The sequence below is a fragment of the Zea mays genome, chromosome 8, assembly GCF_902167145.1.
Source record: "Zea mays cultivar B73 chromosome 8, Zm-B73-REFERENCE-NAM-5.0, whole genome shotgun sequence".
Classification (NCBI taxonomy): Eukaryota; Viridiplantae; Streptophyta; class Magnoliopsida; order Poales; family Poaceae; genus Zea; species Zea mays.
In genome coordinates this window covers 125,039,681-125,061,795 of record NC_050103.1, presented here as the reverse complement: position 1 = coordinate 125,061,795, position 22,115 = coordinate 125,039,681, and the positions used below count along the sequence as shown (strand labels likewise).

Here is a 22,115-nt window from a genome sequence, read left to right as displayed (position 1 = left end):
AGTCAAACTTATAAAAAAGATAGATTAAAATATAGAGTGATTGCTAAAGTCGGGCATCAATAAAAACTAGATGCGCTCCACGTAAATTATGCTACTTCGTAGCAATTACTAACGTTTAAAACCAACAAATAACCTTTCATTTTGTTGTTAGTGTGACAAATCATTGTTGCTCTATCCAATTCAGCAACCTCAAATACCATGTAGTCCATTGCGCCAATGTGGTCTCAGAAACGACCTAGTGCTGCAAGAGCCAAGAACGTCGTGACATGCTTGAGCTGTAGCCTCGGCCCGTAGTGCCGGCCCAGTCCGACACGATTATTTTTTTATTTTACAAAAAGGTATATACCTATATACAATTTATATTCAATATTAAAAATATCTTAACGTGATGTTTTACTGGTTAAACAGTTTCACCCAGTGTCTCCCACCCCTCTTCCATTAGGGCATGGGTTTCAAACCCCACCCCATGCACTATTTTTTAACATTTTACGCTGATTTAATTAAATGGATCGACGGGCTAACGGGCTGGCCCGACACAGTTAGCAGACCGACATGACGTGTCTGTGCCATAGTTGTGGCCCGCGTGCATCTAGCTCGTGTCGGGCGTCGTTACGCTGCTTTAATTAAATGGATCGACGGGCTAACGGGCTGGCCCGACACAGTTAGCAGACCGGCATGACGTGCCTGTGCCATAGTTGTGGCCCGCATGCATCTAGCCCGTACCGGGCGTCGTTTGGCATCTATAGACGTGCAACGGATTAATTTGAAATAACTTTTTTTTGGTTATTTGTAAAAAAATGACGCATGACGACCGTTGAAACTGATGCTTTAAGTATATAAAGTATAGAATTTTTAAAAATATTAAATATAGTCTAATTGTAAAATTAATTAGACAAATGAAGATTACAACACTTAATAATTTATTAAACCTAATTAAGTCTATATATAGGGTGTGTTTGGTTTCTCTACACTAAAATTTAGTACATATCACGACGAATGTTTGAAGACCGGTTTTAAATATTAAATAAAGTCTAATTATAAATCTAATCGCAAGATGAAGACTAAACGATTAGATATATTTACTAAGCCTAATTAAATCTATATAAGCATGTATTTAATAATCATTCCGGTTTAAACTATAGTCAGAAAAACTAAACAACTTCTTAATAATCATGATTGATATTCTATTAGTTGATATGGTATAAACTAAACTTTAGTCATCTAACTCAAAACACTTTCCAACTCTTCACTCGTCTCTCTTCCCTTCGCCCATCTCTCTTCCAAGCTCTGAGTTCTGATTCTGACCCAGACGGGGAATAATCAGACTCCTCGCATCCCCTCTCTTCTCTCTTCACCCCGTCGCCGTCCCGTTACTCGATTCGAGGGCGCGACCCTTCCCCATCTCTCTTGCCTCGCCTTGCCGGCGGCGCCAATCCCAGGGCTCGCGTCGGGAGTGCCCAACTTCTCCACAGTGGCCGTTCCGCCGCGGCGCCCGCAGGTGGGCGATGCGATCGGATGAGTTGGCGGCGGCGGCGGCGCTTCGTGGAAAGGAGGAGGAGGGGGGCCTTGTGCTTTCCCGCGGCGGTGCTATCCCCGCCGCATCCGCCCCTCGGAGCCGGTGATGGCCCCGACCGCGGAGCCGTCTTCGCGGCCGCCCCAATGGCGCCCCCGCACGGGCCCACCCCCGGGGCTGAAGAACCTCGGCAACACATGCTACCTCAACAGCGTCCTACAGTGCCTCGCGTCCACGCCGCCCCTCGCCACGTTCTGCCTCGCCTCTCGCCACTCCAACCAGTGTAGGAAACCCTAGCGCCCGCTTTACCACTTGCGCGCTCTTTTTTTTTCCGCAACTCATCAAGTGGTTGATTTTGGTTTGTTTGCTGGTAGGCAAGAAGGTGTTCCCGAATAGGGACAATGACTGCGCGCTATGCGTGCTTGAGCGGCAGATTGCTCGGCTGCTTCGGGCAGATGCTGGGGCGCTCGATTCCCCAGCAAAGGTTATCCGCTGCATGCCCCTATTTGCCGAGCACTTCAGGTGGGGGCGCCAGGAGGATGCACACGAGTTCCTCCGCTATGTCGTAGATGCCTGTCACACTGCTGACCTCCGCATGCGCAAGGGGTTACGTGCAGCAGCTGCCAGTGGAAACTGTGGTGAGGATGTCCGGGGGCAGGGGGTTTGTCTGGTTATGAGGGAGACATTTGGCGGGGCATTACTGAGTCAAGTGAAGTGCCTTGAGTGCAAGGGAGAATCTAACAAGACTGATGAGATAATGGATATCAGTCTCGATCTACCTGGGAGCAGTTCTGTTGCTGATGCCCTTTCCCGCTTCTTTCATCCGGAGACCTTGGATGGCGCAAACAAATATTGCTGTGAAAGGTATGCTGTTCTTTATCTAAAAAGGAACAAATGGTTCCTAGACGAAGGTTCTATGTACTGCAAGAATTTTCACTGTTTACTTGCTAAAGATGCAAAAGCCGTTTTACGATGCTTTAGGGTTGATAATAATATTTTCAGTGGAAACAAAATCATGTAGGAAGTTTCACCAGCCTCTTCTCTTGCAATCTAATTTTTTTTCCTGTAGGCAAATGTTGCTGTTCCCTTAGTATTCAAATCCATAGGAATGTAAATGTTAGTTTGGACCTCTTGAAATTACCCTACTTGGCTACTTTTTTGGAGAAGGAAAAGCTTACTATTCCTTTCTCGGGAAAGTTTATATGTTGTCATTTTCACCAAGGCAAAGCTAACTCTGGTAATCTCTCTAGCTTATGACTGCTTACTATAGATTTTTTTTAAGAATACTACAGAACAAAGTTGGTGTGACCCCAACCATGGATCCTTGTGATTGTTCCAAAACTGGTGAAAATGCCTTTTAAGCTCTTTTGAGTCTCTTTCCAAATTGAAATTGTCAAAATCATAGTCACAACATTCCCGGGTCATTGGGGGTTGAGGAACGGGGTCGTGGGTCGAGGTCGACATTTTCAAAAAGTGGGGGATGAGGGGGGTATACCTCTTTGGGACGTGAATCTTAGAGTTGGTACGTGACCCCAAGCTCAAGGGGTCTACGATCCCGGATCATTGTATTGGGACGAAGGTCGTGATCCAAACAATACACAAAGCTGCTGTCATATCTTCCTCCACGAAGCTGCTGGATGTAATGGCTAGTCGGCCGGTGGGGCACGCGCCGCATGCCACGAAGCCGCGGGCGAGTGTGCACGACCAGTGTCATGACGGCGACGGCAGATGCGGATGGCCAACGGCATGACAATGGCGGATGTGCACAGCCTGGAGCACGGCAGCGGTAAGCCTTTCCCAGATCCTCAACCTGTGATTTTGCCCATCCGTTCTTTGCTTCTTGGAAGTTGGAACTGCGAACCTTGGGTGCTGAATACGTTGATTCGTCGAACCTATTGCTTGTTCATTGAACTTTGGGTTTTGTGTACGCCGACCCATTGACTAATTGATTCGCTCGGTACGGTGAACCACCGGCGTTTGGGATGACGACGTGGGGTGACCCCGACCCGCGATTTGGGTCATCCTTTCCGGGTCATGGAACACGGCTTCGACCCCGTTTCCTGTGACTATGGTTAAAATGTAGACCAGCCAATGTATTAGTATTTGTTTATAGTATATGAAAAACTTGTCTCGAATCGATATCGTCTTTCATGATGTGATGATAATTTCATGTGCTTCTCTTCATTCATACAAATATGTTTTTCCTGTATTCCCAATTATTGTGTTCGAAACAGGCTTTAATTATGATTTTGGTAATGTCAGTTGTAAAAAGCTCACCTCAGCACGGAAGCAAATGTTTATGCTCAGGGCACCTAAGGTGCTCGTCATACAACTCAAGGTTATTGACCCTCAGTTATTTCTTATTTTGTATTTAGACAAAACTTGTGCTTGATTTGTTGGACATGGCTAGGAACTGTTGCTGATTATCTGCGTTTTCTTTTTTCTGGAATGGTGCTATTAGAGGTTTGAGGGGATAAATGGTGGAAAGATCAACAGGAATATAGAATTCAAGGAGGCACTTGATCTTTCTGATTGCATGTACAATAAAAACCAGGTAACACATCAAATTTGGATTTCTTAATCTTTTCAATTTTTCTTAGGCATGCAAACTTTTGTGAATGAAAGCTATCTGTGAAACCAATTTATTCACCCGTGGTAGGTTGCTCATTGATGAAACCACATGTTAACTGCCATCAGTTGCTAGTTTGTTTAAGATCATTGTTTCCAATTATGTGGATCAAACTTCTTTAAGGTAACCACAGTAACTTTCAAATCATGGTCCTTCAATAACGTAAGTTCCAATTAACCGATGAACCTAAATGGACATGAACTAGTTTATGGTAACTTAATTTAATAAAATGTGTTATCACTTCTGGGGTTTCTGTTGGAGCTAGTGGTTAATTTGTTGAGCTAACTACTTTTTAGGTCAGGCCTTTATTTGTAATTTTATTTAGTCTTGGTATATGAGGCATAGTCATCTGAAATTCGAGTTACAAACCTTTTTAGCACTAAAATGTCTCTCTTGAACTAGGAAAAAAATATCATTGCCATGTTGTTCTAACTTGATGGGCAAAACTAGCTTCACAGTCCCGAAGTTCTACCAAGCTATTGTCGTTGCTAGACAAGGGCTAGCCTGAGAATCAAACATGCCCTAACCTCTGTCCTCTTTTTTTGATATAGCTAGCAGTTGTCATCGCTTTTGTTTTCGAGCTATTTGTGAGCATCTTTTTGTGCAATCAGTTTGCTACTACTATACCAACACCTCCTGTTTGTAGGTATATGATGTTTGAACATCAATACGGTTTCCAACATGCACAAATTCAATGGTAGTACTACTACCACTACACATACTTCATTTTTTTAAAGCATTCATCAAAGTGAAAAAGCTTTGACTTTGTGTTTTCTACATAAAACATATATGGACAGGCAGAATAAGTAGCGACTTCAATTTGCTAATTGTATACATTGTTAAGTCTTAGCAAAGTATTCCTTCTGCCCATCTTTGTTAAATGTATTAGCTCAGCGGAAGTGTCTAACAATGATCAGCGCGCTTGGTTGCGGAGGGTAATTTTGCCTTGGGCCAGACACGCATGCTGCTTCAATTCCCTGGCTGATTTAATGCGCTGCTCCTTGTCCCATGGTGTGGTTGGCCAATCCTATGTTGGTAGTAGCAGGATGGTTCAATTTTGTGGATGCACAGATCATTCATGTAGGTAGTGGAAGTAATGGAGAACATGCCTGGTTCGTTTCTCCTTGGCCTTTGTGTTTTTTTTTGCTTAGGTGCTTATCATAGATGGATGGAATATACTCTTGCTCATGTGTTGAGAACTATGCATTTGATTTTAGTCTAATTTGGTTTATCATTCATTAATTGTTTTATGTTGGTTGCCAACTCTGTACTAGTATACTTAAGGCAGTTCTGGCAGTGATTAGGATGGTTTTCATATAATTAATTAGTCTACCATGTAAGAAAAATTCTGATGTGGCAAGAGAATTAATGAGGGGGAGGGAGAGTGAATTTGTTTCTCACGCAAGAATCTGAGTCAGAGCAACCTCCAATGAACAAAGACACGGCCGAGAGGCACACTGTGGCAAGGTGTGGTTTCTTCCCTATGCATTTTGTGGGCCCACCATTGAGAGCAGCCTGTGTCGTCCGACCTTTCCGGTGTGGGGAATTCCTGTTGTCACCAGATTTGCCGTTATCGGCAACAACCAGAGGGAGGCCAGGTGGGGCAGCTGTGCTGCTGCCCGTGGCCTCACAGCCCGTGTTGTTGCAGGAAGAGGAGTGGTGGCTGGAATCGCCGCATGTGTTTTGCAGCTGTTGTCACCAGCGCCGATGTGCGCCAAAAAGGAGGGATGGTTCTAAGAGGAAAGGGAGAGACACTACTGAGGGACGAGGATATTGATAAACATGTTAGCCATAGAATCAAAGCAAGGTAGATGAAGTGGCATCAAACATCTGACGTTCTATATGACAAGAGGGTATCGTAGAAGCTAAAAGGCAAGTTTTATAGGACGACAATTAGACCTGCTATGTTGTATGGTGCAGAATATTAGCCTACAAAAAGACGACATGTTTAGTAGATTAGTGTTGCAGGAATGCATATGTTGTGTTGGTTTTGTGGCCATACAAGAAGAGATAGAGTCCGGAATGATGATATATGTGTAAGCTAGGGGTAACACCAATTGAAGAAAAGCTTGTCCAACATGGTTGAGATGGTTGGATATGTCCAATGGGGACTTTTGGAGGCACCAATTGTCGTAGTTTCAGAAACCGGGAGACAATGAGATTTGTGTTCGACAGGGAATGCTAGCGCGGACTCACTCCGAATGGTGAATCGCGAGGATTCTACGTTGGATCAGAGACAAGGGGTTATACTGGTTCGAGCTCGCACCCTACTTCAGTGTAGTACAGATCGTAGTATTGCTTAGAGTGTGTTACAACAAGTGTGCTTGTGTGTGGAAAGAAGGTTGTCTTGCCCTTTTATAGCTCAAGGGTGGACTATACAGTAAGAACCCTGTATTCTACTGGGGCTCGACTTGTTGCCCCTGGTTAGCGTAGCCCCCTTGACGCCGTCTGTAGGGTCGTGTGCTTCCATACTCCTGGTATGGCGTACTTGTTCCATACGTCCGGTGTACAAGTCCCTGTAGCAAGTTCGATGCTGATGCTCTGGCGCCTGGCGTGTCCCGTAGAGTAGACTTATGGTGGGGTCCAAGGTCGTGGTTGGTGCGACTCCGTCTTCCGTCGTGTCCTTACGCCACTTTTGAGCATGCGTAGGCATACACCTGGTATGGTATACCGTCCCGTCCCTTTCGGTATGCGAGTCACTGTAGTAACCCCGGTGGTGAGGCCCCTGCGACTGGGGTTGACTGGCCCTTCAAGTCAGCGAGGGCATACATGTGGGTGTGCACGAGGGCGTATCGTCATGTATGACAGAGTCCTTTCAGCTCTACATCCGCGGTCTGGTCATGGTTTGGTGTTGACTCGTCTTGTCGCACTGATGTGGTTCAGTGGTTCTAGCCCTCCCCTCTTGTAGACTTACTCGGCAGGGAGTCGATTCGTTCGCTCCGCCTCACGGGGTTGCTTGGCGCATAGTTGGTCGTCCGCTCCGCCTCGTGGGGTTGCACAAAAGAGACTTGGTCGTCGGCTCCGCCTCGCGGGGTTGCTCGATAGAGACTTGGTCGTTGGCTCCGCCTCGTGGGGTTGCTCCACAAAGAGTTGGTCGTTCGCTCCTCCTCGCGGGGTTGTTTGGTGGAGACTTGGTCGTAGGCTCTGTCTCGCGGGGTTGCTTGGCAGAGAGTTGGTTAGTTGGCTGTTTCAAGGAGTTTGTTGGGTTTCCTTTGGGCACGCTGTTCCTGGGTGCCCAACACCAATGCATAATGGGATTCTAAGGCACAACAATAGGAAAACAAGAGGAAGACTGAAGTTGACATGGGAGGAGGAAGTAAAAGGAGACTTGAAAGGATGGAATATTTCGAAGATTTAGCCTTGAATAGGAGTGCATGCGAAACAACTATCCATGTGCCTAAAGCCCTGAACCTTGACTTGTGGGTCCTTGGGTTTTTAACTCTAACCTACCTGAAAGTCGCCTAGAAGGGGGGGTGAATAGGGCGAATCTGAAATTTAACAACTTAATCACAACTACAAGCCGGGTTAGCATTAGAAATAGAAACGAGTCCGAGAGAGAGGGTGCAAAACAAATCGCAAGCGAATAAAGAGTGTGACACGTGGATTTGTTTTACTGAGGTTCGGTTCTCGCAAACCTACTCCCCGTTGAGGTGGTCACAAAGACCGGGTCTCTTTCAACCCTTTCCCTCTCTCAAACGGTCTCTCGGACCGAGTGAGCTTCTTCTTCTCAATCAAACGGGAGCAAACTTCCCCGCAAGGACCACCACACAATTGGTGTCTCTTGCCTCGGTTACAATTGAGTTGTTCGCAAGTAAGAACGAAAGAAAGAAGCAATCCAAGCGCAAGAGCTCGAAAGAACACAAGCAAATCTCTCTCACTAATCACTAAAGCTTTGTATGGAATTGGGAGAGGATTTGATCACTTGGGTGTGTCTAGAATTGAATGCTAGAGCTCTTGTAAGTAGTTGAAATGTGGAAAACTTGGATGACTTGAATGTGTGGTGGTTGGGGGTATTTATAGCCCCAACCACCAAACTAGCCGTTTGGTGGAGGCTGCTGTCGCATGGCGCACCGGACAGTCCGGTGCGCCACCGGACACTGTCCGGTGCGCCAGCCACGTCACCAGGCCGTTAGGTTCCGACCGTTGGAGCTCTGACGTGTGGGCCCGCCTGGCTGTCCGGTGGCGCACCGGACAAGTCCTGTAGACTGTCCGATGTGCCACCCGCGCGTGCTCTGCTCCTCTGCGCGCGCTGGCGCGCATTTAATGCGTTGCAGTCGAACGTTGGCGCGAAGTAGTCGTTGCTCCGCTGGCTCACCGGACAGTCCGGTGTGCACCGGACATGTCCGATGAATTATAGCGGAGCGCAAATCCGAAGCTGGCGAGTTCAAAGCCGCTCTCCTCTGGAGCACCGGACACTGTCCGGTGGTACACCGGACAGTCCGGTGAATTATAGTGAAGCGTCTCTGAGAATTCCCGATGGTGTGAAGTTTGGCTTGAAGTCCCCTGGTGCACCGGAATCTGTCCGGTGGCACACCGGACAGTCCGGTGCGCCAGACCAGGGCACACTTCGGTTATCACTTGATCTCTTTGTTGAACCCATTTCTTGGTCTTTTTATTGGCTTAGTGTGAACCTTTGGCACCTGTATAACTTATACACTAGAGCAAACTAGTTAGTCCAATTATTTGTGTTAGGCAATTCAACCACCAAAATCAATTAGGAAAATAGGTGTAAGCCTAATTCCCTTTCAATCTCCCCCTTTTTGGTGAATATATGAGCCAAAATTGAAGGATCCCAAAATGATATACTTGGGACATAGCTTAAATGGCTTACAATTTTGAATAGGGATAATACTAAATATCAGAGATATTTAATTTTAGTTATCTATAATTGAACTATCTATAGATGAGGTTGCAGTGAACCATTTTTTGATACCTTCTAATTGGGTACAGTTGTAGTATCTGAACATGTGCACACACACTCATATCAAGACCTACAACTACACACAGCTTGACAACATCCCTAGTGAGGTTGTTAGTCACACAGGGCTCCATAGATGACAAGCATCCTGTTCTGACCCATCGTGGCATCACGTGAGGATGCAACAAAATTTATTTTGGGGGCATGCCCCAGTGAGACTGTTAGGGATCCGGATTTGGTGGGTTCATAGGATTGCAGATCCTATTGGGGACGTGGCGCAACGATTAAGGATGGGGCGCTGGGGAGGTCGGTCGCAGGGCTTTGCCCACTGTCGGCAAGAGAGAAAGGATTTCTTTCTAATCTTCTGCTTACCTTCAATTGATATAATCCTTCTCCTTATATAGAAAGGGTTACTTGACCTCTAAGTGACAGGGAGGACGTCGCATCGGGTGCGGTTTGGATGCCCCCATAGTCGGGAGGGCCATAGGTTAATCTTGCGCAGTCGAGGGGAAGACGTGGGACGATGATGAAGGATCAATCATGGACGAGGCCGACGCGGATTGCACCTCGATTGCCCCAACCGGGCGGTCAACGCCGACAGGTGGTTGATGATCAATGTCTGGGAGTCCAACACCTGCTGCTGGAACACAATGAAGGAGTCCTGTGACACGGGCGCAGCGGGCGACGTGCTTGTGGCAGCTGCTGCCCTAGAGGTCACAGGGATGGGGCTCGTCGCTGGGGGAACAGAAGGTTGGGGAGGATTGTCCGACATCCTACGTGTTAAGGCCCATTAGGCCCAGGCCTACTGCATATATATATAACCTATAGTCCTTAGGGACTAATCATCAGTTGTCAATCCCAAGGTTAGTAACATGGTAATAGAGCAGGTTACGAAGCCCTAATTTTTTAGCCGCCGTCGCGGCTGTCCCCCACCCTAGCCGCCGTCGCGGATCTCACCGACCCTAGCCGCCGTCGCGGATCTCCCCCAAGGCCGCACCGTCACCGCCGTCTTCGTCCACCATCCCGCTGCCAGGTCGCGCCGTCTCCGTCGTCTTCGTCCGCCATCCCGCTGCCAGGCTGCGCCGGCTTCGTCCGTGCGCGACTTCCCCTTTGTGCGCGATCCCTGCCGTCGCGCGGTTCCCCGCGCGCGGTCTGCCTCGCCAGCCACCGTCGCGACCTCCTGTCAGCCACCGTCGTGTGGTTTCCCGCGTGCGGAGCTGCTGCGCCCCGTTGTTCTACGCTGTCAGCGCGCAACACAGGGCGTCCGCTCTTCTGCGTCGCACGTAGCCCCGACCAGATATTCTGTTGTCCGCTGCTGCACCATCTGCGCCGTCCTGCCGTCTGCTTCTGCGTCGCACGCAACACTGTTCATCCGATGCTCCCACTAGGGATTTTGGTACCTTTCAGCCAGTCCGTTTCAGATCTGTTATTCTTCAGTGTTTTATTGCTCTGCATTAAGAGGTCACGGTTTACTATTTCATTTGACTGAAGATTCTCCAGTTTTAGCAGTTGATAGAAGCAATGTTGCTGCAATCAAGACTTGGCAGATCAATGATGGCAAGGTAATGGCTGCAAACAACACTAAACCAACTATGATTATGAGTCTGTCCAAATTCACCACTGCTAAGGCTATCTGGTCACATCTGAAGGATCGGTTTGTTCAGGATAGCGGTGCTCTTTTACATACTCTTATGCAGCAGACTCATGTCATTGAGCAACATGATATGTTCATTGATGAATATTATCCAGCCTTTGATCGTCTTATGAGTGCATTGACCTCCATGTTGCCCGCATGTACAACTGTGCCTTGCCCAACCCATAAGTTCATTGAGAAGTTTTTACCTACTGATTTGTTATGGGAGTTCGACCTGAATTTGATTCTCTTCGTGCAAGGCTGCTTCACAGAATCACAGTTTAGATACTCTCACCATGGCTCATGCATTGTCTGAATTGCTTGCTGCATAGACTCGTCTGAAGTCTATGTCTTCTATTACTGGTGTGAGTTCTCACAGTGTGTTGGCTGCTGCTCAGAGGTCCAGGAACACCTCCTTTCAGCCTTGTGAACATTGCAAAAAGACCACTCATCGGTCTGAGAACTGCTTTGCTAAGTTTCCATAGAAGTTGGCTGATTTTTGTGTCCGTCGTGCTACTCGTGGTCGTGGTATAGGACCTTCTCCTAAAGGCTCAGTAGCAGTTCCTGCTACTTCATCTGCTGGTGCTTTATCATCATCTTGGGTTCTTGTTTCAGTAGCTTCATTTCATGTGACATCTGATCAGTCACGTCTGACATCTACTACACATGTCATCGAGGGTACTTCTGTTCAGACAGCTGATGGTACATTATGTCATGTCATCCACAAGGGTTCTCTTTCCGATTCTCATTTTACTGTTCCAAATATATTTTTGGTACCTGAGTTATCCATGGATCTACTATCAGTTGGTCAAATTACTGATCACAATTGTTTTGTTGGATTTGTTGACTCATCTTGTTTTGTACAGGATCGTCACACAGGGGATGTGATTGGGACTGGCCGTCGCCGTAAATCTTCGCCTCGCCTCTACATCTTGAACACCTTGCGTCTTCCTTCCTACCATACCTCTACACCTCATGTGCTTGCTGCTTCGGGTCCCACGACATCGTTTGCCCAGTGGCATCCTCGTCTAGGTCACTTATGTGGATCTCGTCTGTCCACTCTAATAAAGTCAGGATGTTTAGGCCCTACACATGTTGAGTCTAGTTTTCATTGTAAATGTTGTCATCTTGGAAAACAAATACAACTTCCATATTTTACTAGTGAATCTCATTCTGCTAAACCTTTTGATCTAATTCACTCTGATGTTTGGGGTCCAGCTCCGTTTGTTTCAAAAGGCGGTCATAAATATTATGTCATTCTTATTGATGATCATTATCGTTATACTTGGATTTACTTTATGAAACGCCGCTCGGAATTGCCTTCTATTTATAAGTCCTTCACTCGCATGGTTCACACCCAGTTTTCTGCTACTATTAAAATATTCTGTTCCGATTCTGGTGGTGAATTTTTATCTGACAATTTCCGCCAGCTATTGACCTTAGAGCGTACTCTTTCTCAACTTTCTTGTCCTGGTGCTCATGCCTAAAATGGTGTTGCTGAACGCAAACACCGTCATATTATTGCGAGTGCTCGTACTATTTTGATATCTTCTTTTGTTTCTTGACACTTTTGGAGTGAAGCTGTTTCCACTGCTGTGTATCTCATTAATAGACAACCATCATCTAAACTTTCTGGCAAATCCCCGGGTGAAGTTCCTTTCTGGGCTCCACGATATGATCATCTTCGTGTGTTTGAATGTATATGTTATGTCTTGTTACCACCACGTGAGCAGACCAAATTGACTGCTCAATCTGTAGAATGTGTATTCCTTGGATACAATCCTGAACACAAAGGCTATCGTTGTTATGATCCTTCTACTCGTCGTATTCGAATTTCCAGAGATGTGAGTTTCAATGAAAATCGCTCCTTCTTTCACAACCAGTCTACTCACTTCTCATATTATCCCATAGAATCTACTTCTTTCATGTGTCTTCCTTCCATTCCTTAATCTGCACCATCATCTTCTACATCCACATTTGATGTTCTCATTACCATAACACCACCTTCCACCTCCACATCATCTTCTTCTTACTCTTCCAAACCACCTGTCATCCAAACCTACATTCGTTGTTCCCGCTCTATTTCTACGGCTAGTCCTGGTACTGATCATGTACCTGATTCTTGTACTGACAATAATGAGTCTAATGATGTTTTTAATCAGGGATACCGTCTTCGTGACCGTGGTACCATTGAACCTCCAGATCGCTATGGTTTTCCACGGGCTGATGTGGCAATTGTTGAACCCACTACATATTAGGAAGCTTCTGGGATTCTCGAGTGGCAGCTAGCTATGATTGATGAATTGGCTGCTCTTGAACGCATTGGTACATGGGATATCGTTCCTTTACCCTCGCATGTTGTTCCTATCACATGTAAATGGGTCTTCAAAGTTAAGACAAAATCAGATGGTTCCATTGAGAGGTATAAAGCTCGTCTAGTGGCTCATGATTTTCAACAGACTCAAGGACTTGATTACGATGAGACTTTTGCACCTGTTGCGCATATGACTACTGTTCGAACCTTGATCGCAGTTGCAGTCTCATCTTCTTGGACTATCTCCTAGATGGATGTCAAGAATGCTTTTCTTAATGGTGATCTACAAGAAGAAGTTTATATGCATCCTCCTTCCGGGGTTGATACTCCCTCAGGGCATGTTTGTTGTCTCCGTCGCACATTGTATGGGCTGAAACAAGCTCCTCATGCTTGGTTTGAGCGATTCATCTCTGTCATCACAACTGCTGGTTTTTCTTCTAGTGAACATGATCCTGCATTGTTTGTTCATGTCTCTCCAAAAGGTCGCACTTTACTTCTATTATATGTGGATGATATGCTGATTACAGGTGACAACTTAGAACATATTTCTCATGTCAAGTAACATCTTAGTAAGGAATTTTAGATGTCTGATTTGGGACCGCTTAGCTATTTCTTGGGCATTGATGTTCAACAGACTCAAAAAGGCTTTTATCTGTCTCAGTCCAAATATATACAAGATCTTCTTGATCGCTCTTGACTTACTGATACACACACCGTTGCAACACCAATCGATATTCATTTAAAACTTTGTCCGAAGGATGGGGCACCACTAGCAGACCCAACTCGGTATCGTCATATTGTGGTTAGTCTTGTTTATCTCACCATCACCAGACCTGATATTGCTCATGCTGTTCATATGTTGAGCCAATTTATATCAACACCTACTTCAGTTCATTATGGTCATTTGCTTCGTGTGCTTCGATATTTACGCGGGACAAGATCCAGATGTTTACTCTATGCTTCTGATAGCCCACTTCAGCTTCATGCGTATTCTGATGCCACTTGGGCAAGTGATCCTGTTGACCATTGTTCTACTACAGGTTACTGTTTTCTCCTTGGATCATCTCCCGTTGCCTGGAAATCCAAGAAGCAAGCAGCCATATCTCGTTCTAGTGCTGAAGCCGAACTTCGGGCACTTGCTACTACCACTGCTGAAATTATTTGGTTGTGCTGGCTCTTGGCTGATCTTGGTGTCTCTTGTGACACTTCTACACCTCTGTTATGTGATAACTTGAGTGCTATATAGATTGCTCATGATCCAGTGAAGCATGAACTCACTAAACACATCGGTGTTGATGCATCTTTTACTCGATCCCATTGTCAGCAGAAGACTATTGATTTTCAATATGTGCCCTCGAAATCTCAATTGGCAGATTTCTTCACCAAAGCACAAACAAGAGCATAACATCAGTTTCACTTGATCAAACTCAAAGCTTCAGATCCTCCATTTGCACCTTGAGTTTGAGTAGGGGTGTTAAGGACCATTAGGTCCAGGCCTACTGCCTATATATATATATATATATATATATATATATATATATATATATATATATATATATATATATATATATATATATATATATATATATATATATATATATATATATATAACCTATAGTCCTTAGGGACTAATCATCAATTGTCAATCCCAACCCAAGGTTAGTAACACTAGGATCGGCGAGGTCTCCGATACCAGATTGTTAGGGATCAGGATCTGGTGGGTTGATATGTTGCGGATCCTACCGGGGACGTGGCACAACGAGTAAGGATGGGACGCTGGGGAGGTCAGCCACATGGCTTTGCCCACGACCTGCAAGAGAGAAGGGATTTCCTTCTAATCTCTTGCTTCCCTTCAATTGATACAATCCTTCTCCTTATACAGAGAGGGTTATTTGACCTCTAAACACTAGATCTAATCTTATCTCTAATTCTCATCTTATCCCAAACTAGCGTTATCTTTATCTAACCATAGCGGACCCTCTTGGGCCCTGACAGAGACACCAGCTGATTCCAACCTGAATCGAAAACTGGTGGGTGGGATGGAAACCACTGGCTGTCAACCTATACTTGAACCAACTTTTGTTTGTTTGACCATTTTGTGTATTTGTTTGGTGACAAGTTAAATTGGAACGGAGGGAGTAACAATTATTTTCTGTAGTGAGTCTCTGAGTGTCATTAATATAGCTTGTACTTCAGTCTTGAGACTCAACCACCACCACCACCACCATTATAACAACAAAGTCTTTTATCCCAAGCAAGTTGGAGTATGCTAGAGTTAAAAACGTAATAGAACCCACAATCAAAGTTCAGGCACATGGATAGATGTTTTCCATGCACTTCTATTCTAGGTTAAATCTTTTGAGTGTATCCCACTCTTTCTAGTCTCCTACCGCTTCTTCCCATGTCAACTTCAGTCTTGAGACTCAACCACGCAAGGCCATGTTTACTACATGATGGAACTATCACCAAAGTGCATCGGTCTAAACCGAGACTTGTGTTTCATTTAGTTTCAAGGAAATCTTTTACTGGTAGGTTTTACTTGTACAATTTTGTTTATAGCGTGGTAAAAGCGTATGAAAGAGGTGCAATGGCAATGTGAGATTCTTTTGCAGTATTTTATCCACTTAAACTCGCTTTCTATGTATTTGATTGTATCACCCAAACCCAAGCTTTTTTGTGAAATCATTTTCCTTTGTTATCTATCAACTTCACTAATTTTTTAGTTACAGTATGCCGTTTCTGTGTGGAATAATAAAATTTTCATTTAGTGAAGGCATGATGCTTTTCCTAATCTTATTGATTGAAAACCCTTTTTTCCTCACGCATATCTTATTAGACTATCAGTTATCCCCTTGATTGATATGAAATATGTTTTGGCTTGCATGGAACTGCAGGATCCGCATCCAGTATATAATCTTTTTGGTTGTATCGTCCACTCAGGGCTCTCCTCAGAGTCTGGTCACTACTATGCATATGTTAAGGTAATTCAATCAGTATGTGAATTCGTTCAATCCTGATCTTGTACTATATCTGAACTTAACTTGGAACATGCATTATATGCAGGATGTTGCTATTGATCAATGGTTTTGTTGTAACGATTCTCATGTCTCCCTGTCAAGCTCTCAGAATGTTTTGTCTGAGAAGGTCTATATCCTATTTTATATACTGAATTCGAAAACTCAAAAGCCTAGTAGAAATGGTTACTCTTCTACTGCAGCTAAACCTTTCAGCACCAATGGAATTGGCATATCAAGCACCTCATCTAGTGAGACCTCGAAGATACCTTTGGTAAAACAGGATGGTCTATGTTCTACCAAAGGTAATGTACTGATGCCCTTGAAGAATGGCAAGACTGCATCAGGTCCACTTATCAAGCCGATTCACTTTAAGAACAGTGCAGCAGAAAAGGTTATGTCAAATGGCAAAGTAAACCTCACTTCAAAAAACAATCCAGAGGTTAATGGAACTGCTAAATCATCAGAATCAAACAGATGCAAGACTGGACAATTTGTGGGACCCAGTAAAAATAATGCTGATAATACTATTTCTTGTGGAGAGAGAGGCCAACAGTCAGAAAGAATACATGATGCAAATGGAAATGGCCAGTCAATTCATCATTCACAGTATTTTGGTGAGATCAGTAACGGCAATGCTATGCCTACATCTGCTCAACAAGAGACCAGTCATGGCAATGCCACGCCCGCCCGACAGGAGACCAATAATAGCAATGGCACGCCCGCTCAACAGGAGACCAGTAATGGCAAGGCCTCACATGCTGAACATTATTCTGAGCGGTCATCTCACCAAGAAGAGCATGCAAACTTCTCAGGAAACAAACGCCGACTTGAAGAAGATAAGTTTCAGGAAATGTATGTTCCTAATTGATGTTCTGTTACTCTCTCTTTTTTTAACATCTTTGTGCTACCCGCGGACACTGAGGCCCATATGAACAGCACCCGTGGGTACTGTAGCAACGGGTCCACCCTCCTAGACAGTCGTTACTGCCCATTATGTTTGATAGAGTTAGACTATGTACAGTCTGGAGTCATCCAATACTTAGGCTTTGTTTTTTTTTTTTGGAATTGAAAGGGATTAAATCCCCCCCCCCCCCCAATCCCCTTGGCAAGGGGATTAACCGAACAAGCCCTCATGGGGTCATGCCATAGTAATGGGATTCTACCTAATAATATAGGAGCCGTAACTATTAGAGAAAAATAAGAAACTAAGAATTGAAGGGTTAATTTCCTTGCGGCGCTGCCCACCAACACAATGTTGGCTCTGCTGCTGTCACACCCTTCACCATATTCTACGTGTAACACTTCCCATAAAATATGGGTCATCCATTCCTTTCGGTTGCTTTTTGCACATTAGCACCTTCGAAGTTTGGCCATTTATTCGTTTTATGTGATCCAACTTGCCATGTAGCACAATGTAAACTAGAAATATGTTAACATGGGATAATCCATACTACCTTGGTTTGCACAGGTAGAAATTTGTATTCTAAACTACTAAATCTAAGACTGATTTTATGTTAGTGCAACAATCGATTAAGTTCCTTCACAAGAGGAGGATCTCTAGTTTATTGCTGAAATTAGATATTTCCAAGACTTTCGACTCGGTCTCTTGGGCGTTTCTGCTTGAAATATTATCGCATTTGAGCTTTGGACCTGTTTGGCGTAATCTGATCTCCAACTTGTTATTCACTTCCTCTACACAAGTGCTCTTGAATGGTTCGTCTGGAAACCATATTTTTCATCGGAGAGGTCTTCATCAAGGAGATCCTCTTTCTCCCATGTTATTTGTGTTGGTTATGGATGTCCTTAGCAGCATGTTTAGGGCTGCTGAAAATAGAGGATTGTTACAAAGCCTGGGAGGAGCTGATGTCCGTAGTAGAGTTTCCATTTATGCAGATGATGTGGTCTTTTTCATCAAACCAATTGAAGATCTAAATTGTGCTAAAGTGATACTAAATTGTTTTGGTTCAGCCTCTGGTCTGGTAACAAATATGCACAAGAGCTGCGCCATTCCAATAAGGTGTGATGATCAAGTGGTGCAAGCTGGATGCAATGTGTTGTGATGCAGTCCTGCTTCTTTTCCTTGCAAGTATCTGGGGCTGCCCATCTCTGATAAGAAGTTGAGGAAGTGTGATCTTATTTTGTGGATTGAGAAGATTGCAGAAGGCTCAACCCCTCAATCTGGCTGGACGGACAATATTGGTGAAGTTTGTTCTTTTAGCCATTCCAACATATCTCCTTATTGCTATAAATATTCCTCAGTGGGTAATTAAATCAATTGATAAAATTCGACGAGGGTTTCTTTGGAAAGGGAGAAAGGAGGTTAATGGTGATAGCTGTCTTGTACCTTGGGAAATTGTCACGAGGCCTCTAAGCTATGGCAGTATGGCGGACTTGGTGTCCCCAACTTGAAATTTAAAAGCTGGGCTTTGCAGGCGAAATGGTTATGGCTGGAAAAGACGGACCCGAGCAGCCCTTGGCATGGGCTGTCCCTCCCAGTGTAGTGACAGGTTAGACAGTTATTCGAATTGTCTGTGTTTATCGTATTAGGAAATTGGGCTACAACTCTCTTCTGGTCGGATAGATGGGTATATGGGAGTACTATCCAGGACATTGCCCTTGAGGTGGTACGAATGGTTGACCGCATGGCATTTTCTTCCAGAACTGTAGCACGGGCTCTGGATAACTGGCAATGGGTCAACGACATTAATGACCCTCTTTCCTTGAGAGGGTTACAACAATACTTGTTGTTATGGGATACTTTGAGAGGGGTTCTGCTTTCTCAAGATACTGACAAGCATGTATGGATGCACACTTCTTCTGGGCAGTTCTCCTGAAAGTTTTGCTATAAAGCATTTTTCATGGGGTCCATTTACTTTGAGCCATGGAAACGTTTGTGGAAGACTTGGGCTCCCCAAAATGCAAGTTTTTTCTCTGGTTGGCAATAAGAAATAAGTGTTGGACTGCTGATAGACTTAGAAGGAGAGGGTTGCATCACCCTCTTGTCTGTGTTTTATGTGACCAAGAACAAGAAACAGTTCAGCATCTTTTGTGCACTTGCAGTTTTGCCAGACAGTTTTGGCATGATATCCTATTGCCCCGGAGACAAGGGGATCTCACCCCTGCTGCTGATGAAATATCTTTTGCTGAATGGTGGAAAAAGGTGCATAAGAGCAAGAGGAAAGGCTTCAATAGCCTCATAATTTTGGGGGCGTGGTGCTTGTGGCTTCTTCGAAACAAAGCTGTTTTTGATGGAGTAAACCCTTCTTTTGAGCTCTGTTAAAACTTTGCTTCTGGATGAGCTGAGTTGCTGGGATAGGGCTGGGGCTAAACAGATAGCAAGTATTGGTGTACCTGCTGCTATTAGTAGGGTCTAGGCTGGGTTCCAATTTGGTCTAGTTGGTTTGCTTGCCCTCTAGCATTGGACTTTGGTCCTCTTTGGACCTTTTTCCCTCTCTTAATATAATGACGTGCAGTTCGCGTTCGAGAAAAAAATATCTAAGGATGATTTGGATATGTTGTTTGTCCTTGCAACTCTAATGCTGCTAATTTCACATACATGCATGGGGCTTTCAACTATTTTACGTTCACATTTTAAAACCTCGTTCTTTCTTCCATTTGATATGTATGCATAATATGCCATTTCCTTGTTTCTGTGCTGATCATTTTCTCACTTGTAATTTATTTTGCCTGCTGCTATTAGTAGGGTCTAGGGCTCTAGGCTGGGTTCCAATTTGGTCTAGTTGGTTTGCTTGCCCTCTAGGCATTGGACTTTGGTCCTCTTTGGACCTTTTTTCCTCTCTTAATATAATGACGTGCAGTTCTCCTGCGCGATCGAGAAAAAAAAAATCTAAGACTGATTTGGATATGCTGTTTGTCCTTGCAACTCTAATGCTGCTAATTTCACATACATGCATGGGGCTTTCAACTATTTTACGTTCACATTTGAAAACCTCGTTCTTTTCTTCGATTTGATGTGTATGCATAATATGTTATTTCCTTGTTTCTGTGCTGATCATTTTCTCACTTGTAATTTATTTTGTAATACTAATGTCATGTTTTTTGTTGCCCCCTGGGAAAAAAACAGGCTTGCAGAGTTAGCTAATTCTGAGCTTCGGATGTCTGTATGGACGGATGATGTCTACAGCTTTATGCGCTCGCAAAAGAGGCGTCGAATTCAAAGTTCTGACATTTCTCAAGATTTTGATGCAATGAGGTGATGTGCTTTGCTGTAGTCAGTGCAAATTATCTACCTTTGGTTACAGGAAATATGTTGATTAAGATCCTGTACTTTTTTATATTACCAAAGCTCTGTTGGGTTAAATATTCTCAAGATGTTTATGGTTCCTGTTCTGACACCTTGTGCTTTTCTCATGTAATGCAGAAAGCAGCTAGTATCAGATGCTGCAAGAGTATGTAGGTCAAAAGTTCCGGAGTCGCTGATGGAAAATCTTATTAAACGCCTGAGATCATACTTTGAGGACAAATATCCACCAAAAGCGTAGTTTTTCATGCAGCAGTTCTTTAGAAGCTACTTAGGTACTACAGATCTATATACACGCTGTGTGGGATTCTCTAGTTTCATGTTGAAATACTTGATCGATTTCCTTATGCCTGATTGCCATTAATATATTTTTATTGCTAACTTATCCCTGACAATTTAGGTGTCAATTGGATCTTGGTGGTGGTCAACTCCCTAACTCCTCGCGCGGCTTAATTTTGAGGACATTTTTGTATTCTTTGCTGAGACAGAGACGAGGTGTTCTAAATTGCATGTACAAATATACTTTTCGTTGTTATCCCTGATGTTATAGGTACCACACCACCATCCCCACCACTTTTCTGTAGAATGTAGATCCCTTTTTATCCTGGCAGATTAAAGCATGAGTTTATGGTGTTTTTGACACGTATTTTTGCCCCGACCAGACCCAGTTTTAGTCAATGTTTTTCTTTTCATTCTTTTTTGTCCTGATTTTGGTTTCTGTCTGGCCTTGCTCAGCATGGCCTTCTTGTAAATATCTTTGCTTTCTTCCTATATAATGATACGCAGTGCTCTTGCGGGATCGAAAAAAAATGTTTTGTTATGGGGGTTGATTCAATAACAACATTTTTTAGTTTTTGGAGCGTAATCTCCGGAAGCAAATTGACTTGACAGTATATTTATTTTATCATTCTGATGGCAAATGGAGAAAGGACAGGCCTGCTGAGTGACGAGAAGCCTTACTATTGAGCCAAAGATCCTAGGTTGATGATCCATAGGGAGGAACCCACCTCATATATAAAATTCAATAGAAAGGGGTTTTCTCCCATGAATCCCCTCCAAGTTTGTTATATGGATTGGATTGGAGGAGATTAGCATGGATTAAGAGAGATTTTGACTTACTAGGCATTTAATCCCCTGGAATTCATATGGATTAAAACGAACATGCCCTCACTAGTCATCAAACCAACACAAAGAAAATGCAGGGGTAAGGTTGTTTCAGTTATTCTTTCCTCAGATCTCATTTATGTAGGAACCATTATTACTGGATCTGTCTTTTTTTTTCCTGATGGCAAATTGATGTTTGATCGTGAGAGAAAAAACCTGACTAGTAGCGTAGCGTTCTCTTGATACGTCATGTGTACCTGTTCTTGTACCCTGCTATGGCATAGAAATTCAATTGGCATGTTGATCTGGTGAATCTAATAAGTCTAACAGCGAAACAGCCTGTCGTCACCCCTTCCTTTCCGCTGTCGATGGATTTGCTTTGATGCTGCCTGCTTGCCTTACCCTGCACTGGAACAAAGCATAACTATCAGGCATTTGTTCTTGCATGATAAGACATGACAGCAAATGATTCGAGAGAAGAACAGAGCAGATGTGAAAAAGAACAGTTTGTATCTAGTGCGTACTCGTTGCTGTCTTTGGAATTATTGCTGCATTGTTTTCGAATCAAACTGAGCCTTCGCGTCGCTGCTGTATCTGTCACTTTGGTTATCGGTACATGTACGGACTTGAGACTAATAAACTGTTACAGCAAGCTGGTACCGACGGCTGTCATTACCGACCATTGGCGTGGTGCTCTAGCCGATCGGTACCAACTCGGACGGGCAT

The 22,115-nt window shown here is 44.2% G+C and overlaps 1 protein-coding gene across 2 annotated transcripts; it reads left to right on the top strand.

The window, feature by feature from the left end:
* The first annotated feature begins 903 nt into the window (after nt 1-903).
* Nucleotides 904-20,980, top strand: LOC103635830 (ubiquitin carboxyl-terminal hydrolase 25). 2 transcript variants are annotated; one of them, XR_004852025.1, is made up of 10 exons: nt 904-1,796; nt 1,888-2,377; nt 3,776-3,851; nt 3,975-4,067; nt 15,902-15,988; nt 16,071-16,876; nt 17,993-19,277; nt 20,109-20,237; nt 20,406-20,560; nt 20,686-20,980. XR_004852025.1 is itself a non-coding variant. In XM_020542716.3 (9 exons), the coding sequence occupies exons 1-8, from the start codon at nt 1,622-1,624 to the stop codon at nt 20,524-20,526; spliced, it is 1,977 nt and encodes a 658-aa protein (XP_020398305.1). In that variant the 5' UTR covers nt 904-1,621; the 3' UTR covers nt 20,527-20,560; nt 20,686-20,980. The 2 variants fall into 2 exon arrangements, 1 of the variants encoding a protein (XP_020398305.1); XM_020542716.3 differs by lacking the exon at nt 17,993-19,277.
* Nucleotides 20,981-22,115: the final 1,135 nt, after the last annotated feature.